Source organism: Macaca thibetana, chromosome 14 (genome assembly GCF_024542745.1).
Source record: "Macaca thibetana thibetana isolate TM-01 chromosome 14, ASM2454274v1, whole genome shotgun sequence".
NCBI lineage: Eukaryota > Metazoa > Chordata > Mammalia > Primates > Cercopithecidae > Macaca > Macaca thibetana.
Genome location: NC_065591.1, coordinates 58,538,776 through 58,563,619, shown reverse-complemented (window position 1 = coordinate 58,563,619; position 24,844 = coordinate 58,538,776). Strand labels below are relative to the sequence as shown.

The 24,844-nt window shown below is 37.6% G+C and overlaps 1 protein-coding gene across 2 annotated transcripts in view; it reads left to right on the top strand.

Moving 5' to 3' along the window:
• The window catches only part of NLRP14 (NLR family pyrin domain containing 14), a 58,460-nt gene that overhangs the window by 20,598 nt on the left and 13,018 nt on the right, over window positions 1-24,844 (top strand). For both annotated transcript variants that reach the window (XM_050756101.1, XM_050756100.1), the window contains exons 4-10: window positions 673-2,269; window positions 4,967-5,131; window positions 7,922-8,089; window positions 19,173-19,343; window positions 19,769-19,939; window positions 21,401-21,571; window positions 24,034-24,204. In XM_050756101.1, coding sequence (XP_050612058.1) covers window positions 673-2,269; window positions 4,967-5,131; window positions 7,922-8,089; window positions 19,173-19,343; window positions 19,769-19,939; window positions 21,401-21,571; window positions 24,034-24,204 — 2,614 coding nt within the window. The remainder of the gene's footprint in view (window positions 1-672; window positions 2,270-4,966; window positions 5,132-7,921; window positions 8,090-19,172; window positions 19,344-19,768; window positions 19,940-21,400; window positions 21,572-24,033; window positions 24,205-24,844) is intronic.

Below are 24,844 nucleotides of genomic sequence, written 5' to 3'. Positions count from 1 at the left end.
GTTTTGAGAATATATAAAAAGGGGAAATACTCTAGCGATGAGGTTCAGAGAGGTCTTGCCTGAGATCCTATATTTTTAATAGAGATCTGAAAGAGAGATCCGACTGAAACAGGTAAAGATTAATTATATTTTCATTCTATTTCACTTAGGATGTTTTTCTTTTTTTCAAACTATTATTTGAGCGATGATTCAATGTTTATTTCTATTAACTTTTTACTTGTACAGAGAAAATTATTTTGATCTGTAAATTCAAATCTGTCTTGGGGTCTTCCCTATTATTGCTAATGGTTGCCTCTGCTCTTTTTTTATCTGGATGACACTTCTGTTCTCCACGTCTGTCATCTTTTTTCTCTGTAGAAGGAAAAGTACAAAGAAGAAAAAAATATCTCTAAAGTATATCCAGTTTTATTTCCCATCACAAATTAATTTTTCTGCATCAATTCTGGTTTATATTACAGTATCTAATACAGGTTTTAAATCTATAGGAATATTTTTATTTGATTTATATTATTTTAAAAAAATCAAAACCAGCTCTGATTTCAGCCTACATTCTTTCTTGTTCCTAACTGCAAGTTCGGTATTCTTGACATTACATTTCATAGAATTTGTTTTGATTATGTGTTTTTTTGTTTTTGTTTTTGTTCTGTTTTTACCTTTGCCATTCTGACTTAGGTGATGGAACAGAATACAGAATTAGAATAAAGGAAAAATTTTGCATCACTTGGGACAAGAAGTCTTTGGCTGGAAAGCATGAAGATTTCCATCATGGAATTGCGGAGAAAGATAGAAAATTATTGGAACACTTATTTGATGTGGATGTCAAAACTGGTGAACAGCCACAGACCGTGGTGCTTCAGGGAGCTGCTGGAGTTGGGAAAACAACCTTGATGAGAAAGGCAATGTTAGATTGGGCAGAGGGCAATCTCTACCAGCAGAGGTTTATGTATGTCTTTTATCTCAATGGGAGAGAAATTAACCAGCTGAGAGAGAGAAGCTTTGCTCAATTGATATCAAAGGACTGGCCCAGCACAGAAGGCCCCATTGAAGGGATCATATCCCAGCCAAGTAGCCTCCTGTTTATTATTGACAGTTTTGATGAACTGAATTTTGCCTTTGAAGAACCTGAATTTGCACTGTGCGAAGACTGGACCCAAGAACACCCAGTGTCCTTCCTCATGAGTAGTTTGTTGAGGAAAGTGATGCTCCCTGAGGCATCCTTATTGGTGACAACAAGACTCACAACTTCTAAGAGACTAAAGCAGTTGTTGAAGAATCACCGTTATGTAGAGCTACTAGGAATGTCTGAGGGTGCAAGACAGGAGTATATTTACCAGTTTTTTGAAGATAAGAGGTGGGCCATGAAAGCATTCAGTTCACTAAAAAGCAATGAGATGCTGTTTAGCATGTGCCAAGTCCCCCTAGTGTGCTGGGCCACTTGTACTTGTCTGAAGCAGCAAATGGAGAAGGGTGGTGATGTCACATTGACCTGCCAAACAACCACGGCTCTGTTTACCTCCTATATTTCTAGCTTGTTCACACCAGTAGATGGATGCTCTCCTAGACTACCCAACCAAGTCCAGCTCAGAAGGCTGTGCCATGTCGCTGCCAAAGGAATATGGACTATGACTTACGTGTTTTACAGAGAAAATCTCAGAAGGTTTGGGTTAACTAAATCTGATGTGTCAAGTTTTCTGAGCAACAATATTATTCAAAAGGACACAGAGTATGAAAACTGCTATGTGTTCACCCACCTTCATGTTCAGGAGTTTTTTGCAGCTATGTTCTATATGTTGAAAGGCAATTGGGAAGCTGGGAACCCTTCCTGCCAGCCTTTTGAAGACTTGAAGTCATTACTTCAAAGCACAAGTTATAAAGACCCCCAACTGAGACAGATGAAGTGCTTTTTGTTTGGCCTTTTGAATGAAGATCGAGTAAAACAACTGGAGAGGACTTTTAACTGTAAAATGTCACTGAAGATAAAATCAAAGTTACTTCAGTGTATGGAAGTATTAGGAAACAGTGACTATTCTCCATCACAGCTGGGGTTTCTGGAGCTGTTTCACTATCTGTATGAGACTCAAGATAAAGCCTTTATAAGCCAGGCAATGAGATATTTCTCAAAGGTTGCCATTAATATTTGTGAGAAAATACATTTGCTTGTATCTTCCTTCTGCCTTAAGCACTGCCGGTGTTTGCGGACCATCAGGCTGTCTGTAACTACGGTATTTGAGAAGAAGACATTGAAAACAAGCCTCCCAACTAACACTTGGTAAGTGTATTAGGGCCATTCCCTGGAAGTGCCCTGTAAGGCAGAGAAGAAGTAGATTTTGTCAGAGGGAGGAGTTGTTTAGCTGAGGTCCCAGAGCTGAGATAATCCTTCAGAGTTGTCCCATCTTGAGGCAGGGAGGCTAAGCATTTAAACCCCTTACTGACCAATCATGGCTACTGGTGAGGAGTGGGCAAAAACTTTCCTGAGATGGCTTTTTTGGCCTGAAGGCAATACCAGGAGAGGGACTGGGCTGAGGACTCTCAATTGTTGACAATCCCAACAACTCAGGGGGAATGAGCACTTCAGTCTTCAAGGAGGAATGTGGCACGGCACAAACTTGCATCCATGATAATAAGTATGTTTAATTTATAAAGATAATGTCATCCAGAATAATAAGGGCCCAGAAATTTCCTTCTGAACCTGGTAAACACAGGTTATTTCTCTGTATTACATTCCTCTGCACTCTACTGACCTAGCTTACTTTCCCCATTGCCCAGACAATGATTTTGGCCTTTGTTTTGTAGTTTGTGAAAGGTCTCGGCCCTTTAATGCCTATCTGAAGACATTGGAGGTTAGTAAGAAAGAGTAGGTGCTAAATAAACATTTTTGAAAAAGGAAATGAACCTTAAGTATTTTATGTATATTCTACTCTACCTCCTTTCTCAAGTTGCCTTTTCTGACTACCTGTCTAAATCTGAGGAAAGAACTGAACTATGGAATTCATTCCCAGATGTATATAAAATTAATTGAGGACTTTCCATGTGCTATATAGTTGTATAGTGAATTGGATATTTAACATAATATCCAATTTAATGTTGTTGGCAACCATCTCTATGTATTTTTAAGGTTACGAAACTCAGAGACATATACCTAGAAAATTTCTTGATTCAAACACACGTCAAATAATAATTAAGTTGCTGAGTGCTTGTCACATAACCTGACAGTTTTCTAAGTCCTTGATCTCGTTTAGTCTTCTGATAGTCCTATTAGGTAGGTGCTATTTCCATTTTACTTAGGACACACAAAATTGTGGTACCAAGAAGGCATATAACTTGACTGAGTTCACACATCTGATTGTAATTTCTTGGTTTGCTAACTTTATCCAAGCTGTTTCAGTACCATTATATACAATTCAGAAGCACTCATTTCTTATAAGAGCATACATTTCATTTATTTGCAAACTGTGGGAGTAGAAATTGTGGGCCCTGATGCTATGACCTTTACCTACCTTGGAAAATTGTGAGTAATCTTCAGTCAATTTTCTTAATTCTGACTTCAGAGTTCTGTTTAAAGAATATGTGATTTAACAGAGCATTAAAACGTCTTTTATGCCTAATAGTAAATGTTAGAACAGTATTCTGGCCACTAGATTGCCAGTTCTCCTGCTAGCTTTTCTTACCTATGTTGTAGAGTTATCCAGTACTAGAGTTGGCATTGTTGCTAAAATAAGGAGCCAGAGAACCCAATGTTTTGAAAGAAAAACTGTAGGTGACCTCAATCTCTTCTATAATATAACTACATCGTAAGCTTTATGAGAGCAGGAGCTCTGTTTGGTTCACCATTTTATCTAGTGTACGCACAGAGGAAACACTTGAATGCTTGAATGAATAATTTATGATCTTGTTTTTATAAATTTAAGACCTCAAGTGATATAGAACATCACTATGAATTGTCATTCATTCCAACTTAAGATATGGGAATGAATATTTACTGAGTAGCTATTATATATAAGGCAACATACTAGACTTTTATATATTTTAATATATATTATACTTAATATATACACATATATGTATATAACAGTTACTGATTACTAGGAACACTTACAGCATGAGACATTTGCTAAGCATTTTCTATATATTGCCTTATTGAATCTTCACAGTAATCCTAAAAAAATAGATACTGTTATCTTCATTTATCAAGATGATGAAGCTGAGGCTCACATGGGTTAGTAAATTTTCCAGAATAACTCAGTTTAGTGAGTGGCCGAGCTGAATTGGGACTCAGAGCTGCTCCATTGTTGAGCTTATAATCACCAGGTTGTCCCCTGTTTTATTACCCTTTATTTGTTCATGAGTTTATTGACAATATTTCTAATAATTAAATCATAAAGTATTTAAAGTTTACAGTGTGCTTTTGTGTACCCTTTAAAATGCACTATTAAATTTCCACAACTCTGTGAAAGGAGATAACATTTCCATTTTATAGATGATGAAAACTTGTAACTTAAAGAATTGATGCAACTCTCTTAAAATAATATGGCTAGTAAGTGGTAGACCTGGGTCTCAGGCCTGTGGTTTTTAATCTACACCACTTTACACCTAATGTCTACCCACTAATCCTAATCATATTCTTTGTGACCGAATTTTATTTTTCTTTTTGATATTGGCTCTTCAAGTATTTGAATACTTCTCTCTTATCCCTCCTGAGTTGCTTCATCTAAAGTAAAGCCTCTCTGGTTTTTATTTTGTGTGTGTTGAGGGGAGTGGATGGGAAGTGGGAGAGCTGTTGGACAAATAAGGCCTCTAGAGTGCCCAGAGGAAGACTCCCTTATGGACTGTGCCCATGGTGGAGCTGCACTGTATGCTCTTGCCTTTCCAAAATACACTTACTTTTACCCCAATACTATCTTCTGAGAGTTGCCTAGGCTGAAATAAAATCAGCATTGTTTTTCTTTTTTTAATTATTTATGCAAAGGGATGGTGATCGCATTACTCACTGGTGGCAAGATCTCTGTTCTGTGCTTCATACAAATGAACATTTGAGAGAACTGGACCTGTGCCATAGCAACCTTGATAAATCAGCAATGAATATCCTGCATCAAGAACTAAGGCACCCAAACTGTAAACTACAAAAGCTACTGTAAGTCTGGTATGAGAAAATTTAATGGAGTAATTCTAATTTCTTTCTGTGTTCCACCTTCCACTCATACTCGTTAGGGGAAGCCAATGCTAGCAAATACTTACAAGCCACTGTGTAAAATACTCAAACAGGAACAACAGAATCCTCTGGGGACATGAGATCATTACTAACTTGTTCTCAGAGTGATTCCACAGGGCATAGGAGCTGTTTACATGGGTTTTTCAGGCTTGATTAAGAACTTTCTAAGTGAAGAGCACAGAGCTAAAACATTCTAGGCAGGTCACCAATGCACTTTCAAGGACATGTTCTGGAACTTACTATCTTCTTAAATTTTTTCTGTTGAGGAAAAATTTGCATTTAATAAAGTGCACAAATAATGTTCAGTTTGTTGAGTTTTGACAAATGTAAACATCTTTGTAATCAACACATCCAAAACGATAGAAAATATTTTCATTTATCTCAGAAAGTTCCCTTATACCCCTTTTCTTTTTTTATTCTTGAGACAGGATCTTACTCTGTTGCCCAGACTGGAATGCAACAATGCCATCGCAGTTGGAACTCCTGGGCTCAAGCAATCCTGCCACCTCAGCCTCCCAAGTAACTGGGATTACAGGCATGTACCACCATGCCAGGCGATTTTTTTTTTATTTTATTTCATAGACATAGGATCTCACTGTGTTGCCCAGGCTGGTCTGAAACTTCTGGGCTGAGGAGATCCTCCTGCCTCAGCCTCCTAAAGTGCTGGGATTACAGGCATGAGCCGCAATGCCCAGCCTATCCCTTTCTGTTCAATTTTCTCACCCCATCCAGTCCCAGAGACAATAATTTGTGTCTTTTTGGAATCATTTTGATTGATTCCACAGCATGTATTTTTTTTTAAATTTATCTTCTTTCTTTTTCTTTTCTCTCTTTTTTTTTTTTTTGTGACAGTCTTGCTCTGTTGCCAGGCTGGAGTATAGTGGTGCAATCTCAGCTCACTGCAACCTCCGCCTCCCAGGTTCAAGCCATTCTCCTGCCTCAGCCTCCTGAGCAGGTGGGACTACAGGCACGTGCCACCACACCTGGCTAATTTTTATATTTTTAGTAGAGACGGGGTTTCACCATCTTGGCCAAGCTGGTCTCGAACTTCTGACCTCAAGTGATCTGCCCACCTTGGCCTCCTAAAATGCTGGGATTACAGGCATGAGTCACCACACCTGGCTGTATCCATCTTCTTGTGCTCAACAAAACATCTTCTAAAATTTATCCATGTTGTTGCAACTTTCAGTAGTTTCTTTTTTACTGCTGATTAGTATTCCATTGTATAACAATACTATAATTTGTTTATTCATTCTCTTGTTAAAAGACCCCTGGCGGTTTCCAGTTTTTAACCTATTAAGAATAAGGGTAATCTTTGCCAACATTTGCTGCTGTCAGTCTTTTTAAAATTTTATCTTAATTTGATTCTAGATACTCAATCACTTTAAAACGTTGAATGTTCACATGTCTCTTACCCTTTTCTGTAACCACTAGGAGCTGAAACTGATCCTAATCTCTGTATTTTGTGTCTGTAAATGTGTGCAAGGTACATTTGTCGTTTGGTATGAACTGAATGCTGAACAAATGATAGATCTTTGTTTCCATTAGTACTAAAAATAGATGTTATTTTGGGCGGGGGGTGGGGACAGGCTTCTCATCAAATATTTTCCTCCCAATCTCAGTGTTTTTAGTGAGTTCTGACCTTGGATTTCAAGCATCTAGAGTAGGTCTGGCCTTCCATATAGATGTAGTAAGGCAACTAGATGTATGTTATGATTAAGGGGTTCCTGGAAGTCCTTTCCACTCATCCCTAAACATTTACCCCATATTGTCCCTTCACAGGATGTCATCAATTCAGATCTTCACCATAGCCAATCCCTTCTGGGTTAATTGACTTCCTTTCTTAGAATGGGAGGGTTGCATCAGTGGGAGGATGCCATGATGACTGTTCTCTGTCTGCCACCTTAATGTGGTCTTACTGTGGTCTCTTTTCCCTAATAAGTGAGATGGTGCCATTTATATTTACTGAGTGCCTTAGGCACTTTTACTAGATGAGGATGGTTAGTGCTGTAAATGGGTAAAATCTTTATTTTCCTGTGTGTACTTGCCTGGGGTGAGGGGAGTGGGGGTGGGTGGTGGGCAGAAGGGAGGAAAGGTGGTGTTACAAAGCAAGGTTTTGGACAGTGAACAGAAGGGCATTGGGGACTAGCAGAGACACTATAGAAGAATCAGAAATATCTGACATTGACTGAGTTAGCAGGTAGAAAGTAGGACAAAAATTGGCAGATTTAACTTCATTATTTTGCTTGGGCTGCCTCTGTACACCTGCCTCCTACAACTAGCAAAGTCCCCAAGATGACATAGTATGTTTTGCAACAGTGTTTTGTTATTACTGCACATCAAACAGTTGATGCTAATTGTGAATTAACCTTGGATTATTTAAAGATTTGGCTATTGTGAATTAATGTTATTTTAGTACTTGGAATGGCCCTGATAATTTTTGATAGTCATTCCTGGGATTACAAGTTTAAGAGGCTCCTCTTCTGCTTTTCATGATGTTATCACCTTCTTTTGCCTTAAGGTAAAAAAAACTTGGGAGTGTCAATTATCAGGACATAAATAGAAATTGAAGTTATAACCCAATTGTTTTAGATGAAAATAAGATAAAAGAATATTCATGTAATATCCAAGAATTAGATTGAAAAGAAAGAGATCCTGTAACCAAGGAGATAAATGATTTTGTAATACCTCCTGCATGCTTTTCTTCTGAAGGTTGAAATGTATCACTTTCCCTGATGGTTGTCAGGATATCTCTACTTCTTTGATTCATAACCAGAATCTGATGCATCTTGACCTAAAAGGGAGTGATATAGGGGATAATGGAGTAAAGTCATTATGTGAAGCCTTGAAACACCCAGAGTGTAAACTACAGACTCTCAGGTAAGCTTTGAGTTGTTTTCTCTTGTTTTGTTTTTATAATGAGGTTTTTGTCTATCCAAGTAGACTCTTACAGCCTGGATTTGCTATTCATAAGACTGGCTTAAATCTACTTTCATGATATGGGGTAGCAAGCATCAGTAGAATCAAGCTGATTTCGTTCTGGTAGGACTTTCACTCCTCCTATCTCCCCAGGAAGATTTCTCATTGTGTGGTTCTCTGTGTCTCCTAAATCTGCTGGTGGAGGGAATAAGAGCACATTCAGAATTTATAAACATTTAACACCTCTAATATTTAAGTGCTGGAATAGATTTGTTGTATCTTTGAACTCTCATAGAAAATAACACACTGGGGGATGTTCTTTAAGTAACTGGGGGCAGTGCTGGGACAGACTCACTTTTATTTGATTTTTGATGGTGACTCCCCCTCAATTTAGAACTGCAACTCAGTGACCAGCCCAGAAGGCTGAGAAAGAACAGCGTGGAAATGGTTCTCTTTCGAGGTGCTTGCTGGCTACCACACACTATTGATCTTAGTGGTGACTCTTCTTTGGCTGATGAAAGTGAGAGGATTAGCAATCATACTGTTCTCCACATTGTGTGACAGGTTCTAAGAAATATTTTATTTTCCAATGAAAGGCAATGAAATAGGTTTCTGACAAAACCAGACAAAACAAATAGTTACAGTAAGTTTTACATTAGAAGTTTTTATAAGCCCTGGACTCAGTTCAAGGTGGCCAAGACTGAAGCTTGATGCATGAAGGGCCAAAGTAGATCTGTATTTGTAGGAAGCTAATTACAATCCAGGTTAGGAAAAGTAAGTGAAGTCTGGAATAAGACTTTCTTTGACATTTTTAAAACTCTTATCAGTTTTTGTAAGATGGAATTCACTTACAGCATATCTGGAAAGTTGTTGGATAATTCTCAAACATAGGTTGAGTTCAGTTGTTAGCAAGACAGGTCAGAGTAAAGGTTTTACCTACTAAGTAGTTTTAAGATATTATGAGGAATTTTCTGTAATCTACATCTCTGGTCTGAAACTCAGGTGAGAAGTATGTCACCGATTCCTATGTCTAAAAATAAAATGTATTAGTAGCAAAAAGCTGTTAAATTGAGGAAAAGAGGAAAGATGTTTTCTTACAGTGGGAGCTGTGGATCCAAGACAAAAAAAGCTTGGCGCTTGACAGACCAGTGGAACTTGATAAGGTCCCTTCCATTTGAGGTTTGAGTAATGTTGTCTGCTGGTAAGCCTTGATACAGACCAAGTTGCCAGGATTTCAAATAGAAAACCATCTTTCTGAGTCAACTAGTAGGGCTCCTTGCAACAGTGAATACAATGCTTTGGCAAAAGTCATCAGAGCTTTGTAATAATCTAATACTCCATTATGTGGGACTGCATGTTCCCCCAGTGTGGGTGGCCACTGAGGAGTAATCAGTGGCCTTACTAACATTTCCTGTGGGAGAAGGTCCAGTTTTCTGTTTGCTTCGTATCTCATGTTATAAGAGTCACAGGTAGTATGAATATCCTCATTAGTTTGGTTTGTGTATAGACCATGCACAAGTTTCTAGAATTGCATTTTGGTGTTATACTCTCTCTGTTTCTAGATGATGTAAGCAATGTTGATACATCAGTAGGACTTTGCCAGCCTGTCTTGCAACATATGATCCCCAGTTATTATTAGAACTTGGCTAATTTATAAATAAAATATCTTTTAAAACTTTAAATTGCTCACATGAGCCCCTGTACATGAACATACCGAAAGGATACATAATCGCTAATTTTCTTCTTTCTTTTTTTGAAACAGAGTCTCGCTCTGTCACCCAGGCTGGAGTGCAGTGGTGTGATCTCTGCTCACTGCAGCCTCCACCTCTGCCTCCTGGGTTCAAGCGATTCTCCTGCCTCAGCTTCCTGAGTAGCTGGGACTACAGGCCCACGCCACCACGCCCGACTGATTTTTGTATTTTTAGTAGAGATGGGGTTTCATCATGTTGGCCAGGATGGTCTCAATCTCCTGAACTTGTGATCTGCCTGCCTTGGCCTCCGGAAGTGTTGGGATTACAGGTGTGAGCCACCGCACCTGACCCATAATCACTAATTTTCATGAGAATACCTTACTATAATATTTACCAAAGGCTTCCCTCAAGAAGAGGAGAAAGATCTATTCTCTTTGTCTTGATAGATTTTTCCACATTATAGGCCTTATAATGGGTCTTAAAATATGCTTTAAGGTGAGTTCTTAAAATTTGCTGAGCAAGGAGAGGCCAAAAACAAAAACAGAAACCTTGGCATAGTCCAATAATTTCTAATTGTGACCAGAATCTCTTCTTAGTTTGCATATGCTCTGCCACTGGGGCTTCGTAAGCAAGGTAAGGGAACGATTGTTGCTTCCACAGCACAGCCACCTGAAGGGTACCAAAATGGCATATAAATGCAGAGCACTCTCTATATCTTCATAGACTTTGAATTAGAAGACTAATATTTCAGAAAGGGGGCATCTAGAAGAGTTAGATAAGGCCAGATGTGGTGTCTCACGCCTGTAATCCCAGCATTTTGGGAGGCTGGCCACTCCGGATCACTTGAGGCTAGGAGTTCAAGACCAGCCTGGCCAACATGGCAAAACCCCATCTCTACTAAAAATATAAAAACTAGCCGGTCATGATGATGCACACCTGTAATCCCAGCTACTCAGGAGGCTGAGACAGGAGAATTGCTTGAAACCTGGGAGGCGGAAGTTGTAGTGAGGCAAGATGGCACCACCGCACTCCAGTCTGGGCAACAGAGCAAGACTCTGTGTTAAAAAAATGTCAAAAAGAAGGAAGAAAGAAAAAAAAATAAGCTGGCTAAGAGGAACTTGCCTGAGAATGGCAAATATCCACAGCTGTGTCTCATTATCAACTAGCATGAAATATTACTTAACAGGTAGATAGCATATGGACCAATAGAAATTTTTGCTTTTTCGGGAGTGAGGAACCTTTGTGACTCATTACAGTTGTTTATAATCATGAAGTGTCTAATGAGTCATCATAAATGTAAACAGAATTTGGAGAAATGAGAATACACACTTTAAAACCGAGGTTCTGCCACCTGGGCAGACTACCCAGCAAGCAGAGATTAAACTACCAGTCTTCTTCTCCATTCAAAATGTTTCTTTTATTCATTAATAAACCATGATATATATAGTATACACAGCTTCATAATCATACCAAATAAAGTTTAAGTGAAATATCCTTTAAAGGTTGAGATCATAACGTTTTGAACAGAAATAATATGGATTATAAGGCAATATATTGATTTTTGATGTCTTTATTTTAATATGAAGAACAAATTGTGTGGTAAGAAAGTAATTTATTTTCCCACTTTGAAATTAAACCTCTCTAGAAACATTTAGATAAACTGTGAACTAATCTTTAAAATACTATATTACTTCAACATTTCAAAATCAGTAAGTTTGGAAACTGTATTTAAGTTAATATTAGGAATAATATAACCACTGTTGATAACTAACAATATAGCCAAACAATGCGATACCTCAAAACTTGACCACTTGACCCAGATAGTATAAAATATTTATAATCTTGGCTGATTCCCAGATTTATAAGCTTCTGGTTTATAAGATGCTGGTCATTTATTTAACTCATTTAACTCATATCTATATCTATATCTATAGTTATAGCTATATATATATATAGCTATATATATACACTTTAAAATATAAGTGTAAGTAATATGTCCACAGGAGAATTGTAGGATACTTAGGAAATGCTTTAATTTAGATTTCTCATTAAAGAAATGTAGAACATTTTGTGATCTCAAAAGCTATCGTTTGTATTTTTTTCTGAGAGGATTTTGCATTTTTTTACTTTCACTTTTGTATTTTCAATTTTTGTAGATACATAGTAGGTGTGTATACTTATGGGTCACATGCAATATTTTGATACAAGCATGCAATGCATAATAATCACATCAAGGTAAATGGGGTATCTATCACCTCAAGCATTTATCCTTTGTATTAAATAATCCAAGTATACTCTTTTAGTTATTTTAAAATGTACAATTATTTTTTACTATAGTCACCCTGTTGTCCTAGCAAATACTCAGTCTTATTCATTATTTCTAACTATTTTTTGTACCCATTAACCATCCCCTCTTCCCCTCTTTCCCCCACTACCCTTCCTAGCCTCTAATAACCACCATTCTACTCTCTGTCTCCATGAGTTCAATTATTTTCATTTTTCACTCCCACAAATAAGAACATGGAAAGTTTGTCTTTCTGTGCCTGGCTTATTTTGCTTAATATAATGATCTTCAGTTCTATCCATGTTGTTGCAAATGACAGTATCTCATTCTTTTTTATGGCTGAATAGTACTCCATTGTGTATATGTACCACATTTTCTTTATCCATTCACCTTTTGATGGACATTTAGGTTGCTTCCAAATCTTGGCTATTGTGAATAGTGCTGCAGTAAACGTGGGAGTGCAGATATCTCTTCAATACACTGATTTTCTTTCTTTTGGGTATATACTGCACAGTGGAATTGTTGGATCATACGGTAGCTCTAGTTTTTTTTTTTTTTTTTTTTTTTTTTTTTGAGGAACCTCCAAATTGTTCTCCTTAATAGCTGTGTCAATTTGCACTGCTACTAACAGTGTAAGAGGGTTCCCTTTTCTCCACAACCTCACCGGTATTTGTTATTGACTGACTTTTGGATAGGTCATTTTTACTGGAGTGAAGTAATTTCTTGTAGTTTTGATTTACATTTCTCTGATGATTAATGATGGTGAGCACCTTCGCAGATGCCATTTGTATGTCTTGAGAAATGTTGATTCAGATCTTTTGCGCATTTTTAATTGGATAATTAGATTTTTTTCCTGTAGTGTTGTTTGAGCTCCTTGTATAATATATTCTCATTATTAACCCTTTGTCAAATGGGTAGTTTGCACATATTTTCTTCCATTTTGTGGGTTGTCCGTTCACTTTGTTGGTTGTTTCTTTTGCTGTGCAGAAGCTTTTTAACCTGATATTATCCCATTTGTCCATTTTTGCTTTTGTTGCCTATGCTTGTGGGGTATTACTCAAGAAATCATTGACCAATCCAATGTCCTGGAGCATTTCCCCTATGTTTTATTTTAATAGTTAAATAGTTTGAAGTCTTAGATTGAAGTCTTTAATCTATTTTGGTTTGATTTTTGTATATGTTGATAGATAGAAGTCTAGTGTCCTTCTTTTACATATGAATATCCAGTTTTCCCAGCACCATTTACTAAAGAGACTGTCCTTTCTGCCATGTATGTTCTTGGCACCTTTGTCAAAAACGACTCCACTGTAGATGTGTAGGTTTATCTCTGCATGTTGTATTTTTATTTCTCATTGTGGTAAAATCAAAATCTCAAATTACAGAGCCAATCAGTTTATCTAATGATTCACCTTGATTTAGAATAGGCACATGAAGCCTATCCTGTTAGTGGAAATGGTCCTTCTCTTGGAAATATCATTCCTCTGTCACCTGCAGTACATTTATATTGATCCTTAGAAACAAACAGGTCCTGAAACCATATAGCTTCAGCAACAACTCTCCTGTTATCTCTTAATTTCTAATACATATCAGAAAAATAATCTCATACTCAAAAAACAAAAATAAATTATGAAGTTCTTGAGAAACCTGGAAATTACACAGCAAACATTTTCAGAAGGGAAAAATACATTTACATGGCTTCTCTGAGTTCCTGGGAGTTCATCTTCAGGAGTAGCAGTTCCTCTTTACTGAGGAATGGCCCCTTTTTCAGGTAATGGCAGTTTTCTGATTCTTGTTTGCTAGCAGGACAGGAGAACTTACTCCAACAGGGCTCAACTCATAAAGAAAGCTCCAGTGTCTTGCATCATTTAAAATCCTACCCTGGCCAACTCTCAAACCAAGAGCATATTCCAGGTAGATGGAACATGGGTTCTCTAAGTCGACAGCATCCGTACCATCTTACGGACCTATACCCAATAACAGCCGGTCAGTGCTACAGACAGCAAGCAATAAGGACAACAAAAACATTCATAACTTGCTTACTTTTAAGGAGCTTTGGGCTTTGGAAATTTTTAGCCAAGGGTGTCATTTTGGTAGCACTATTAAGAGGAAGTTGTGCAGGCTCCTAAGAAGGACCTAAATATAAGTGATAAACTAATTTGTCTCCCATTTTGCTGGCTTATATTTAGGGGTCAGTTTGGAGCCATAATCCTCAGCTTTTGGCTTCCCTTTTGATTGAATCACTGGTGATTGATGTTACATATTAATACAGGTGAGAAAAAAACCTCCAAACTCTAGAAAATTAGGAAAGGGTTATATTTTTTATTACTTTATACATGTGAGAGGAGAATGTTAATGATTTTTTTCTGATTTGAAAAAATCTTTTCAATATTTGTAAAATTTAGGAATTCAGAAATATCAATGTGAATATTACACCAGTGACACAAAGTAAGACAACTGATAAAAAGTACAGACTTAATAGTAGGTAAGGGTTGTTTTCACAAGGCATAGCAATAATTTCTAAAGTCCAGGTCTCTTATAAGATTTCATTATTACAATAAAACAAAATTATCCTTATAAAAGATTTTCTGATTTATAATACTCTCTGCTTTTCTTTGCAGCTGCAGGGGAAACAGGGCACATTTTGTTTTAATGAGGCTAATATTTCATACATAAAGAGTTAGGCAGTCCCATAGCTGAAATTCTATTACCACTAATACAAAAAAAAAAAAAAAAAAAACCTCAAGAAACTCATAACATGGGAAGGATAACAGAAAATGAACTACCAACTATTTAATAATTGTATCTACAGTTAGAAACTTTTTGTTTTGTTTTGTTTTGTTTTTTATTATTATACTTTAAGTTCTAGGGTACATGTGCATAACGTGCAGGTTTGTTACATATGTATACTTGTGCCATGTAGGCGTGCTGCACCCATCAACTCATCAGCACCCATCAACTCGTCATTTACATCAGGTATAACTCCCAATGCAATCCCTCCCCCCTCCCCCTCCCCATGATAGGCCCCGGTGTATGATGTTCCCCTTCCCGAGTCCAAGTGACCTCATTGTTCAGTTCCCACCTATGAGTGAGAACATGCGGTGTTTGGTTTTCTGTTCTTGCGATAGTTTGCTGAGAATGATGATTTCCAGCTGCATCCATGTCCCTACAAAGGACACAAACTCATCCTTTTTTATGGCTGCATAGTATTCCATGGTGTATATGTGCCACATTTTCTTCATCCAGTCTGTCACTGATGGACATTTGGGTTGATTCCAAGTCTTTGCTATTGTGAATAGTGCCACAATAAACATACGTGTGCATGTGTCTTTATAGCAGCATGATTTATAATCCTTTGGGTATATAATAGGATGGCTGGGTCATATGGTACTTCTAGTTCTAGATCCTTGAGGAATCACCATACTGTTTTCCATAATGGTTGAACTAGTTTACAATCCCACCAACAGTGTAAAAGTGTTCCTATTTCTCCACATCCTCTCCAGCACCTGTTGCTTCCTGACTTTTTAATGATTGCCATTCTAACTGGTGTGAGATGGTATCTCATTGTGGTTTTGATTTGCATTTCTCTGATGGCAAGTGATGATGAGCATTTTTTCATGTGTCTGTTGGCTGTATGAATGTCTTCTTTTGAGAAGTGTCTGTTCATATCCTTTGCCTACTTTTTGAATGGGGTTGTTTGTTTTTTTCTTGTAAATTTGAGTTCTTTGTAGGTTCTGGATATTAGCCCTTTGTCAGATGAGTAGATTGCAAAAATTTTCTCCCATTCTGTAGGTTGCCTGTTCACTCTGATGGTAGTTTCTTTTGCTGTGGAGAAGCTCTTTAGTTTAATTAGATCCCGTTTGTCAATTTTGGCTTTTGTTGCCATTGCTTTTGGTGTTTTAGACATGAAGTCCTTGCCCACGCCTATGTCCTGAATGATATTACCTAGGTTTTCTTCTAGGGTTTATATGGTATTAGGTCTAACATTTAAGTCTCTAATCCATCTTGAATTAATTTTTGTATAAGGAGTAAGGAAAGGATCCAGTTTCAGCTTTCTACTTATGGCTAGCCAATTTTCCCAGCACCATTTATTAAATAGAGAATCCTTTCCCCATTTCTTGTTTTTCTGAGGTTTGTCGAAGATCAGGTGGCTGTAGATGTGTGGTATTATTTCTGAGGACTCTGTTCTGTTCCATTGGTCTATATCTGTGTTTTGGTACCAGTACCATGCTGTTTTGGTTACTGTAGCCTTGTAGTATAGTATGAAGTCAGGCAGCATGATGCCTCCAGCTTTGTTCTTTTGACTTAGGATTGTCTTGGCAATGCAGGCCCTTTTTTGGTTCCATATGAACTTTAAAGCACTTTTTTCCAATTCTGTGAAGAACCTCATTGGTAGCTTGATGGGGATGGCACTGAATCTATAAATTACCGTGGGCAGTATGGCCATTTTCACGATATTAATTCTTCCTATCCATGAGCATGGTATGTTCTTCCATTTGTTTGTGTCTTCTTTTATTTCACTGAGCAGTGGTTTGTAGTTCTCCTTGAAGAGGTCCTTTACATCCCTTGTAAGTTGGATTCCTAGGTATTTTATTCTCTTTGAAGCAATTGGAAGTTCATTCCTGATTTGGCTCTCTGTTTGTCTGTTACTGGTGTATAAGAATGATATTCAATCGCCGATCCTCTTTCTTCCAGTTGATCGAGTCGGTTACTGAAGCTTGTGCATTTGTCACGTATTTCTCGTGTCATGGTTTTCATCTCTGTCAGTTCGTTTATGGCCTTCTCTGCATTAATAATTCTAGTTATCAATTCTTCCACTCTTTTTTCAAGATTTTTAGTTTCTTTGCGCTGGGTACATAATTCCTCCTTTAGCTCTGAGAAGTTTGATGGACTGGAGGCTTCTTCTCTCACCTCGTCAAAGTCATTCTCCGTCCAGCTTTGATCCATTGCTGGCGAAGAGCTGCGTTCCTTTGCAGGGGGAGATGCGCTCTTATTTTTTGAATTTCCAGGTTTTCTGCCCTGCTTTTTCCCCATCTTTGTGGTTTTATCTGCCTCTGGTCTTTGATGTTGGTGACATACTGATGGGGTTTTGGTGTGGGTGTCCTTCCTGTTTGTTAGTTTTCCCTCTAACAGTCAGGACCCTCAGCTGTAGGTCTGTTGGAGATTTCTTGAGGTCCACTCCAGACCCTGTTTGCCTGGGTGTCAGCAGCAGAGGCTGCAGAAGATAGAATATTGCTGAACAGCGAGTGTACCTGTCTGATTCTTGCTTTGGAAGTTTCCTCTCAGGGGTGTACTCCACCGTGTGAGGTGTGGGGTGTCGGTCTGCCCCAGTGGGGGATGTCTCCCAGTTAGGCTACTCAGGGGTCATGGACCCACTTAAGCAGGCAGTCTGTCCATTCTCAGAACTCAACCTCCATGTTGGGAGATCCACTGCTCTCTTCAAAGCTGTCAGACAGAGTCGTTTGTGTCTGCAGAGGTTTCAGCTGCTTTTTTGTTGTTGTTGTTGTTGTTTAGCTGTGCCCTGTCCCCAGAAGTGGAGTCTACAGAGACAGGCAGGACTCCTTGAGCTGCTGTGAGCTCCACCCAGTTCGAGCTTCCCAGTGGCTTTATCTATTTAAGCCTCAGCAATGGCGGGCGCCCCTCCCCCAGCCTCGCTGCTGCCTTGCAGTTAGATGGCAGACTGCTGTGCTAGCAATGAGGGAGTCTCCGTGGGGGTGGGACCCTCTTGGCCAGGTGTGGGATATAATCTCCTGGTGTGTCCATTTGCTAAGATCCTTGGTAGAGCACAGTATTGGGGTGGGAGTTACCCGATTTTCCAGGTGTTGTGTGTCTCAGTTCCCCTGGCTAGGAAAAGGGATTCCCTTCCCCCTTGCGCTTCCCAGGTGAGGCGATGCCTCGCCCTGCTTCAGCTCTGGCTGGTCAGGCTGCAGCAGCTGACCAGCATGGACTGTCCTGCACTCCCTAGTGAGATGAACCCAGTACCTCAGTTGAAAATGCAGAAATCACCTGTGTTCTGTGTCACTCGCGCTGGGAGTTGGAGACTGGAGCTGTTCCTATTTGGCCATCTTACTCCGTGTCTAGAAACTTTTAAATGTTTTCGGTACCATTTTTGCTTCATAAGTGGTATTTATTTTCTTTCATTTTTCTTTCTGTACATTTATGTCCAGAAACTTCCAAGTACTATTGCCTGTTTTTAACTTAAGGTGATTATTAGTTATGGGTTGGTGCAAAAGTAATTGTGGTTTTTGGGCAAGCTGAGCTTTTTCAGCCTTAGGCTATGTTCTAGGTCCTCCATTAAGATCTAATTCTGGGCTTAGGAGGAAGCTTCTCCTGTTCCTTCCTCTATATATCCTGATTTTGATGAAAAGAAACAATTCTTGAGTGACTCAAGTTGGTAAGTCCTTGATTAAAGGGAATACCCAGAGAAATTCCAAATATCAGAAATGCTGCTGCTGCTGCCTGACTCATTACAATGGGTTAGTATTACTCCCAACCATGTACAAGGCACAAGTTGTCTCTAAATATGAGTCTCTCTACATGTCCTTTTTCTGTTTCTCTTAATCTTTAGAAATAGTTTTGTTTTATTTATGATTTACGTATTGTTTTTCACTCTTAAGGACTGGATTCCTCAGAAAACATGGGCTCATGGATAAATGAGCTCACGGGAGACACAGCTTTTGCTCCCAACTTCCTATCTATTTCTGTTCTGTTTCAGAAGTCAGAGTATAGAAGAATACACTCATCCTTCAAGCCATATCTTCCAAGTTGTAGTTAGAGGAAATTCCTCCCAGACTAAAAACTATTATCATTTAAAGATATTTTTGAATGCTCTCAAATATATTTTTATAGGGAATTAAGGGGGTGGGAATGTGATAAACAATCTCTTTCCCTTCCCTCCTTAACTCTGTCAGAGCCTTATGCTTTAGTTAAACAACTTTTTTCCATGTAGAGAAGTTGGATTTTCAGGCAAGATCCCAAAGATTAGGAAACTTCCTGCCTTTGGGCTCGGTGGGTGTTGGTTGTACTACTTCTCTAAGGATGGTCATTCTTGTCTTTCTGTGTTGTTTTCCAGGTTGGAATCCTGCAACCTAACTGTATTTTGTTGTCTAAGTATATTTAATGTTCTCATCAGAAGCCAGAGCCTGATATTTCTGAATCTGTCAACCAATAATCTGTTGGACGATGGAGTACAGCTTTTGTGTGAGGCCTTAAGACATCCAAAGTGTTATCTAGAGAGACTGTCGTGAGTGTTTCTGTTTTGTTTTCTGTAGAGTCATTTTGCTTGGTTCTGTGTTGCTTAATTATGATCTGATGGGGGAACTGCTTGGGTCTTGACACTAACTGACTCATTTGTCAATCCTGAATAAGCTCTACATGTATCCCCCTTCTCTTCTTCTACTTCCCTCTCTTTTACTTCACTTTTAGACCTATCTTTTTTTCTGATTGAGCTCTTTACTTTCATTCTTTTCTAAGCTTCCCCTCTCCCCTTCCATGTTTTATATCCTGCAAACAGCTGCATTGGAATTCATAATTTAAATAGGTTTGTTGAGGTTAATTTTATAGTCAAGATATGAGGGTTACAAGCACCACTGATTTCCCTGTGAAGGAGAAGAGAAGCATGAGCTTTGGGAATTGACGGATCCCTTCTCATCTCTGTTTCTTTTTCAGCTTAGAAAGCTGTGGTCTCACAGAGGCTGGCTGTGAGGATCTTTCTTTGGCTCTCATCAGCAATAAAAGACTGACACATTTGTGCTTGGCAGACAATGTCTTAGGAGATGGTGGAGTAAAGCTTATGAGTGATGCCCTGCAACATGCACAGTGTACTCTGCAGAGCCTTGTGTAAGTGTCTTCAAGTTTTATCCTTAATATATATTGTACATTTTGAAATATGTTTAAAATAGTAAAATGTTATGAACACATTCTGTTCCTTGCTTTTTCCCTGTTACCCTTAATGAAGAAGAAGGTGAAAATGATATTAATAATTGACATTTATTGTGTCCTAACTCTACCCTGGATCTTGTGTTAAACATGCTTATTGTGCAAAATAGTATCTAATGCTGTCAAATTGGCCACCCTATTTTGAGGGGCCTCCCTCTACAGATGAGGAATGTGAGCCTTAGGAAGATAATACACCTTGTTTAATATCTCACAAGAAAATGATGAATTCAGAACTAAAGCCTACCACCTATCCTACTCTAGAATCTGAGCTCAGAACAGAAATATAGCACTCTGTTGTATGTCTGAATCACATTGTGATTATTCTGTTCATTTTTGTTAGATAATTTTCTAAACATTGAATTAATAAGCCAAGGTTTTAATTTGATCAAATATGGTTAAGTTGCCTTCCAGATAGATTGTTTATATTTCCAGCAGCAGTCTAGGGACCTGCACTTTAACACCCTCATTGGACATCTATAATCTTTTTGACCTATATTAATTAAAAAGTTGAAAAGTAACTTTTAAAGTAATTTAAATGTTGAGCATCTTTTCAAGTTGTTTTGATCTTTTATATTTAGGAATTTCCTCTTCATAGGCTGTTTTTTCCTGATGTTTTCTATTATATATGTTATATATTATAGTTATTAATTTCACATATACAATATTATTTTATATATATTGCAAACAATTTTCTCAGCATGTTGCTTTATTTCTAACTTTATGGTCATTTTTAGAATAGATAAGTTTAAAATTTTTTGTGATGTCAAATTCTGCCTCACGACTTCAAGAAGTTTTGTCGTAATTGGAAGTACATTTCTTTTTTTTAAAAAAATACACATATATCGTCTCATACTCTTTATGGTTTACTTTTAACATTTACATGTTAAATTATTCCAGATTTATTTTGTTATAAGGCTTAAACTTATTTTTCCCCATATATCAGATCTATTGCACAAAAGCAATAATGGTATAATACGGATTTTCCTTACTGTTTGAAAATGCCGCTTCTATTACGTACAAAGAGTACTTACGTTATTATGACTACTCTTATTCTACTCCATCTGTCTGTTCTTCTAGTCCATGGAGATACTTCTGCAGTAGAGTACTATGTATATGTGTAATGTAATGAGATTAGCATTTGATTTATTGTAAGAAAAATGCTGAAGAATATGAGTCTAGTTTGTAGCCCAATTTGATGTAAATCTGTTTCCCAAGTGAGACAGGCTGACAGTGAGGGTGTTTCATCTGAAATGGAATGTTGACAAATAGATAAGGGATCAAATCATGAAATCTTTTCAAAGAGAGAAATCTCTGGACAGTACTGCAGTAATTCCATCTTTCTTCACATTGTCCTTCCTGTAGGCTGAGGCATTGCCATTTCACTTCACTTAGCAGTGAATATCTGTCAACTTCCCTTCTACACAACAAGAGCCTGACGCATCTGGATCTAGGATCAAACTGGCTACAAGACAATGGAATGAAGCTTCTGTGTGATGTCTTTCGGCATCCAAGCTGTAATCTTCAGGACTTGGAGTAGGTTTTCTGTTGCTTTCCTTTTGTGTAGTTTCAACAACAGCGTCTGGGAGATACTGAAAGAAAGGCTGAGAACCGAGTATCTGTCAGAGAAAAGAATATACAGCTGATTTTCCCTCTCTCTTCTGCCTGAGACAAGCTGGGGAAGTCTGCTCATCAGATTTGTAAAAATAATTACCATAGTAATTCTAATAAACTTTCCTCAGGTAATAAGGACCAGAGGCATCAGGCTGAACAGTGGCCATTTTATTCTTTCCTTGGTTGTGCCCCAGTGAATCTACTGTGTGTCTTCTACTTTTAATCCAGAAGCTGAAATTGTTCTCTACTAGTTTTTCTCTTAGATTTATGTTTAAACTCAGGTTTATAATTAGGTCGACTTCCAAATAAATTGGGAAGGGGATTTTTACAACATCCTACATTCCACTGCTGAACAGCAGCCATTTTATTCTTTCCTTGGTTGTGCCCTAGTGAATCTACTGTGTGTCCTTTACTTTTAATCCAGAGCTGAAATTGTTCTCTACTAGTTTTTCTCTTAGATTTATATTTAAACTCAGGTTTATAATTAGGTCAACTTCCAAAGAAATTGGGAAGGGGATTTTTACAACATCCTACATTCCACTGCTGAACAGTAGCCATTTTATTCTTTCCTTGGTTGTGCCCCAGTGAATCTACTGTGTGTCCTCTACTTTTATCCATGAAGTTGAAATTGTGATCTACTAGTTTTTCTTTTAGATTTATATTTAAACTCAGGTTATAATTAAGTAAACTTGCAAATAAATGGAAAGGGGATTTTTAACAATGTCCTACACATTTTTAAACTCCAACTATTTTCATTAATATTATGTTTTCTCAGTCTGTGAGCAGGTATACATAGATATGAATTGCATGTGTATACATAATTTTGATTGCTGTATGGATATGATTTGGGGTTTCCTTTTCACTTGACAGTATTTCAGAAATACATTTATCAAGGTGTGCATGCTGAGAATAAAGAAGAAATACATTTAAATACTTATTTCAAATTATCTTCTTGATTATTTTAATGACTGTATGGTATTTTGTATTTCATTGCATAAATACTTTGGCCGGCATGAATCAAGACAGAGGCATCACTTAGCAATCTCAGCTCCCTTTCCTACCAGGGCCTCCCAAGTGACCAGTAACTTTTGTGAGTCATTAAGGGTCTAACCCCAGCATAGTTTTTCAGATCTGTAAAGTCAAGCTCTTTGGTAGACCAAGAAGTATTTGTCTTGACCAGACTGACTCATGATAACTAAACTTCCAAATGAGTTTAATAGTTTAATGTGACAACTCTAAACACAAAGGCAATTACACCATAGGGTCCAATCAATACCTTTACTTACTTTAGGAAAGTGTAGATGATATGGGTTATTTTGTGATTCTCTGATTCTCTGGAATTTCGTTCATCATTATTCAACTGGAAGACAAAGATTTACTTAATGGATGTTGTTAAATCCAATGTCTTCATTTAACTACAGAGATACAATTTCTAAGTGACCTATATACTCAAGGTCTTTGCTAGCCAACTTTCTCTCCTTAGCAATGCTGTAAACAATGCTGTACTTGCTTAGTTACCTTCCAAAGCCTCTATGCAGACCATGTCAATTCTCTTAACCAATATTTTCAACCAATATGAACTAGATGCTAAGGAAACTAAAAGTCACTGAGGTGATGCTTTTGTCCCCAAATAACATAAAATGCTGATTACAGGGAAATAAATATAAAGCAAATTACAATATATTCCATACATTGTTATAAGGATATGACAACAGTCTCAGGGATTAAGGTTGGGACTTCTCAGTGGAGACAGAGTTACTTTAGGCTAGAAAAATGACGAAGATTCTGTTATGTGGGGATATGCTAAACAGAAGGAAAGGAGAGAGAATAGAAGAGAAACAACAACAAATATGGTTTAGTTGGAGAAAAATTCATGTGCGTGGTTAGAAAATACTGTGGGGACAAAGTATGGAAAGAGAAAGCTTGAGGTCAGATTGTGAGTGCTCTTGAATACCACGCAAAGGACCTGGAATAAATATCTTTTTATATGTAGCTTTCTTCTTTGAAGATAATACTTTGAGATGGATTCCAGGAAACTTTTTTCACTTAAAGATATATTAAAAACTGAAAGCACAGAGATCTATTGGTTCCTTGGGAAGGCTTATATTTATTTTTTTAAACTATTGGTAAAAATAAATGTTTATACCCTTGATTTTTAAAGCTCTGTAGATAACAACCTGTTTGTGGAAGACAACAGTTTTACCTGCTGGTTTCTTCTGCTCATTAAGAAATCCCATCTGTTTTTACTGATAAATTAGACTCTCCCATGTATGTCCTGGATTGTAGATAGAAAAGAGGTTCAAATACCTGGGTGTATCTCCTAGGAGGAAACTTATTAAGCCTCACAACGGAAGGATTCACTTTTCCTATTGTAATTCTTACAGATTGATGGGCTGTGTTCTCACTAATGCTTGTTGTCTGGATCTGGCTTCTGTTATTGTATACAACCCAAACCTGAGGAGCCTGGACCTTGGGAACAACAATTTGCAGGATGATGGAGTGAAAATTCTATGTGACGCTTTGAGATATCCAAACTGTAACATTCAGAGGCTCGGGTGAGTTCATAGTTTTCCTTTAAGAAAATGATGCCTATTTGGTAGCTAGTATAGCTAGAAGATAATTAGTGTATGGAGAGAGGATACAAACTAAATGGGGCTAGAAGGTAAGTTACTCTCAGAAAAAAGAATCTAAATTTCAAATAAGTGGATCAATGTACTGCATGTTCTTTACTATAGAAGCCATATTTCACATTTCTTTGTGTCCCCTTTAGTACTTTGGACAGATGCTTAGTACCCAAGTGGTACCTGGTTTGGGTCTTCCATGTTCTATCATTCGTCAGATAGTCCACTTGTCTTTGAATTAATTTTTTATTAAATTGAAGATTTTTACTAATTATCTTCTATCTGTAAAATGCTATGTTCTTAAAGAGCTTGTAATCTAATAAAATCACATTCTGTGTTGTGGACATTTCTTATGTTCAATTCTGTATTTAGATTCTTGTTTAATTTTGAACTGATACTGGCTAGTACATTTTCACTTATACAACATGAATTATTGACCTCAGGGTCAAGAATTGTGCTCTGTGTGTGGGAAGCTCAGACATAATGACATATGTCATCCTTTAGAAATTTAACAGTCTTCCAGAGATATCTCCCCTGACTCTTCCAAGAAAATGAAGCTCTTATGTTTTCATTG